This window comes from Tachysurus vachellii, chromosome 20, assembly GCF_030014155.1.
Source record: "Tachysurus vachellii isolate PV-2020 chromosome 20, HZAU_Pvac_v1, whole genome shotgun sequence".
Classification (NCBI taxonomy): Eukaryota; Metazoa; Chordata; class Actinopteri; order Siluriformes; family Bagridae; genus Tachysurus; species Tachysurus vachellii.
In genome coordinates, this window is record NC_083479.1 from 15,938,478 (window position 1) to 15,943,477 (window position 5,000).

Genomic DNA, 5,000 nt, shown 5'->3' on the forward strand with positions numbered 1-5,000 from the left:
ATAGAGGCTTATGGGAGCTATTATGTAGTAGTTATTGGTGGTAAACACTGAAGAAATGAACAGTAGAGCTATATTGCCTCCAATACTGACTTTTAGTGCACATGAGTGATTTTACCTACTGGCTTCTTTCCTTCTCTCTCTCATACACACAAAAACAGACCGCTTTTAATTAACGTGCCAAAGGTTAAGTTATGTCAATTTTGGCAGTACATATAAAAATCTTTAATATATCATTTTCTTCTGCATTCTTAATTCACTAATATCATTACATTAAACAATATACAGTACAGTTGTATAGCCTTATTATTACAGAAGGGCATCAATTTTCATGAACCATCTCATGAAGTCTCAGATGGAAATGTAGACATTAACATAACATTAGAGGTATATATAATCCTTTTTTGCCCTTTATTTTATTAGCCTTTTATTTATTATTTTTTTTTTTTTAATATATATACAGGGAGTGCAGAATTATTAGGGAAGTTGTATTTTTGAGGATTAATTTTATTATTGAACAACAACCATGTTCTCAATGAACCCAAAAAACTCATTAATAGCAAAGCTGAATATTTTTGGAAGTAGTTTTTAGTTTGTTTGTAGTTTTAGCTATTTTAGGAGGATATCTGTGTGTGCAGGTGACTATTACTGTGCATAATTATTAGGCAACTTAACAAAAAACAAATATATACCCATTTCAATTATTTATTTTCACCAGTGAAACCAATATTACATCTCAACATTCACTAATATACATTTCTGACATTCAAAAACAAAACAAAAACAAATCAGTGACCAATATAGCCACCTTTCTTTGCAAGGACACTCAAAAGCCTGCCATCCATGGATTCTGTCAGTGTTTTGATCTGTTCACCGTCAACATTGCGTGCAGCAGCAACCACAGCCTCCCAGACACTCTTCAGAGAGGTGTACTGTTTTCCCTCCTTGTAAATCTCACATTTGATGATGGACCACAGGTTCTCTATGGGGTTCAGATCAGGTGAACAAGGAGGCCATGTCATTAGTTTTTCTTCTTTTAGACCCTTTCTTGCCAGCCACGCTGTGGAGTACTTGGACGCGTGTGATGGAGCATTGTCCTGCATGAAAATCATGTTTTTCTTGAAGGATGCAGACTTCTTCCTGTACCACTGCTTGAAGAAGGTGTCTTCCAGAAACTGGCAGTAGGACTGGGAGTTGAGCTTGACCCCATCCTCAACCCGAAAAGGCCCCACAAGCTCATCTTTGATGATACCAGCCCAAACCAGTACTCCACCTCCACCTTGCTGGCGTCTCAGTCGGACTGGAGCTCTCTGCCCTTTACCGATCCAGCCACGAGCCCATCCATCTGGCCCATCAAGACTCACTCTCATTTCATCAGTCCATAAAACCTTAGAAAAATCAGTCTTCAGATATTTCTTGGCCCAGTCTTGACGTTTCAGCTTGTGTGTCTTGTTCAGTGGTGGTCGTTTTTCAGCCTTTCTTACCTTGGCCATGTCTCTGAGTATTGCACACCTTGTGCTTTTGGGCACTCCAGTGATGTTGCAGCTCTGAAATATGGCAAAACTGGTGGCAAGTGGCATCTTGGCAGCTGCACGCTTGACTTTTCTCAGTTCATGGGCAGTTATTTTGCGCCTTGGTTTTTCCACACGCTTCTTGCGACCCTGTTGACTATTTTGAATGAAACGCTTGATTGTTCGATGATCACGCTTCAGAAGCTTGGCAATTTTAAGAGTGCTGCATCCCTCTGCAAGATATCTCACTATTTTTGACTTTTCGGAGCCTGTCAAGTCCTTCTTTTGACCCATTTTGCCAAAGGAAAGGAAGTTGCCTAATAATTATGCACACCTGATATAGGGTGTAGATGTCATTAGACCACACCCCTTCTCATTACAGAGATGCACATCACCTAATATGCTTAATTGGTTGTAGGCTTTCGAGCCTATACAGCTTGGAGTAAGACAACATGCATAAAGAGGATGATGTGGTCAAAATACTCATTTGCCTAATAATTCTGCACTCCCTGTATATATATATATATATATAGTATTGACCAAGTTTTAAAAATGGACTCCTTGGCATCCTTGGGCTAGAGATACAGAGTCAATGTCAATACTGTGACATTAACTGTGTGTTAGGAATATCAATTTACATGTATTTGTTTAAAAATATAAGCAATTGGGATATATTCCGACATTTTGTTTCACCGTGTTATGTAATATGCTGACTATCTTTTGTTGTAACTGGATTTTAAAGTGTGTTCATATGGATATGATCTCATGAGGGCTAAACAACAAAGAAATATCAAAATCTATTTTTTTTATGTTATATATTTTTAATATCCACATAAATAGTAGAGAAACTACAAGAACATATTTAAATACCTTTGCATTAGCAATAATAACATTCTTTATTTTTAGCTTTGTCAGTGTTGTATTTAAACATGTAAAGAAGTTTGCCTGCTTGTACAAGTGCTCTGAGATACTGTATACAGTAATCTTCATTATAGAGCGAATAGGCTGTGTGTTTAATCCCCAGGCATTATTCTTCAGAACATATGTTTTTTTTTTATAGCCAGTATATTTATACACAGTTCAAATTTTTACAAATAAATTAATGAATAAATACACAAATAAATCAATCAATCAATCAATAAATAAATACATAAATGAATGCACAAAATGAGATCACTGTACAGAAAGTGACTGGGGAGTCATGTAGGACTAGTGCTGAGGTTTGAGATACTCGCGTTAGAAACTTTGTTTAGTTTGTCATTGGTTTGTTCGAGGAAATGTTGGTGAGCAGATGATGAGCGTAGTTTTCCTTAACAAGGATTCACTTTAGAGATTAGATTTGTTGAGAAAAATCCAGATAACGTGTTATTGTTTGAAAACAATTTGTGAGCAGCCTGTAATGTCCATATGGAATATACCAGTGGCCAACCCTGAAAGAAGAGAGAGAACAATCTATCAGCTACTGTATAACTATCAGATAAAGACAAAATATGATCTACATAATAATAGTAACAATTCACAGTATTAAGTGTATAACCCACAAATTAAAGCCCTGAGTATCTGCTTACTACTTTAACATGTAATAAAACATCATGTGGTATTCTGTTAGCACCGTGAAGATGATTCATTTCCAAAAACAGCACAGGATTTATTCCTCTTACACTACAGAAATGTTCCTGACAGCATTTTGTTTTGGTTTGTTTATTAACCATTCATAATATCCCTATATAATATCCCTAAAACAAATTAAGTTCTTCTTCTCATTTTATGTCACATATGCAATAAAATGTACAGTATATCAGCTTTAACACAGAATTTCACAGAAGAAATGTCCTTTCACCCTAAAACCCTAAACTGATACAGCTTTATATCTGACAATAGATATAATTTAAAACTGGAGACTCCTTCCATAAATGTTAAATAATCTCCTTAGAGAAAACAAACACGTTATATTTATACAATTATACAACAGAGCTACTGTTGTACTGAGAATTAATCAACACCTCCTGTCCAATCACAATCGAGAATTCAACAGACTTGTGGTTAAACTGGTGAACAATCATTCCGGTAGCAGTAAAACTATATAGTTCTTGTTTCAGGGATCTGCTAGAATTACAGACTTTGTCAGAGTCAGTATTTTCAATTCATTTGTCATGTTTTTTTGTTTTGTTTTGTTTTTTTCATTTCTGTCTATAATATGTTTTAAACAAATATCACCTGGAAATAATGTTTTTTTTAACTTATACATTTACATTTATATTTCCAGCATTTAGCAGACACTCTTATCCAGAGCGACATACAACCATGCGTAAAGATACGTTAACACTGGTTCACTAGGTTACATCTACAGGATACCATCAGTCTTAAAACTCTGTTCAGGGATTTTTATATACAATAATATGATTAATAATAATATTATAATTTCAAAACAATAATAATAAAAAATAATAATATACATTTTTATTTAACTATAAGCTTATTTTTTATAATAAAAAGGAAATAAAATTAAATGTAAACATAATATAGAATACCATTTATTGTGTAACTAGCTCTACTTATGGAGCTAATAGGGATCATAATTTATGATTAAACAGATTTGATGATAATATAGACAGATGTTTCTGTCTGCACTGCATTTAATCATGATCTTTATTCACAGTGATTTTTTTTTTATTATTATTTTTGTGGAATAAACTGACCCCTAACCTTCTACTTACCATTTTAGCTTTTATTCAGGTGTGTTCCAATTTTGTCTTTTCTGATAATGTTTGCATAGGGAATCTGGAAAATAAAATGATATAAACATATAAAAATAAGAACAGTTACATTTTTAAACATTATACATTTTATTTTCTTGTCAGAAAATCATAACAGCTGCAATCACAGCATTGGGGTTGACATGCTAGCAGAAATAAGAGCACTCCAGTTTAGTCTGATCTTCAAAATTTGCTTTAGACGTTCTCACTAAATCCGGTTACGGTAGTCTCTGGAATGAAGCTCTTGCTCAGACGATTGAGCAAACAAAGATGCTCCTCAAATATGAACTCATCTTTTTCAAAACTGAGCCTTTTATATTGCAGTGAGAGGTATAGATTGTGAAGACGTATCTGAATTTGATGACGGCTCATTATCCTATTATTAAGGCACCGCTGACTTGAATGAGTACGTTTTTATGAGCGATAACGGCTTGGCTGTGAGATTTTATGCTCCGTTATTGTAAGTGGCATCATTAAGAAAAGATTCCTCACCATCTGTAGCTGCTGCACCATCTCCTCTCTGTACGCCAGCTCCCTTTTCATTTGGTCTTGAAAGTTGTCTGAAGGAGAAAAGGATGATTTGGGAATGAGGCATAATGGCCAAAATCTCTCTTTCCAGATAATACACTATCATTGTGCAGGTTTTTTAGCGCTGCCATTTATTCACACCAGATCATTTTGTAGAGTTGCATAGATTTACTTTGATTTTTGAATGATGAGCATTTTGAAGGGTGAT

The 5,000-nt window shown here is 34.7% G+C and overlaps 1 protein-coding gene across 1 annotated transcript in view; it reads right to left on the reverse strand.

Moving 5' to 3' along the window:
• Positions 1 to 2,811: 2,811 nt before the first annotated feature.
• Positions 2,812 to 5,000, reverse strand: part of skor2 (SKI family transcriptional corepressor 2) — a 7,795-nt gene continuing 5,606 nt past the window's right edge. Inside the window, exons 6-8 of the mRNA XM_060896137.1 lie at positions 4,757 to 4,824; positions 4,226 to 4,289; positions 2,812 to 2,938 (exon numbers count right to left, since the gene is read on the reverse strand). Coding sequence (XP_060752120.1) covers positions 4,230 to 4,289; positions 4,757 to 4,824 — 128 coding nt within the window. The 3' untranslated portion in view covers positions 2,812 to 2,938; positions 4,226 to 4,229. The remainder of the gene's footprint in view (positions 2,939 to 4,225; positions 4,290 to 4,756; positions 4,825 to 5,000) is intronic.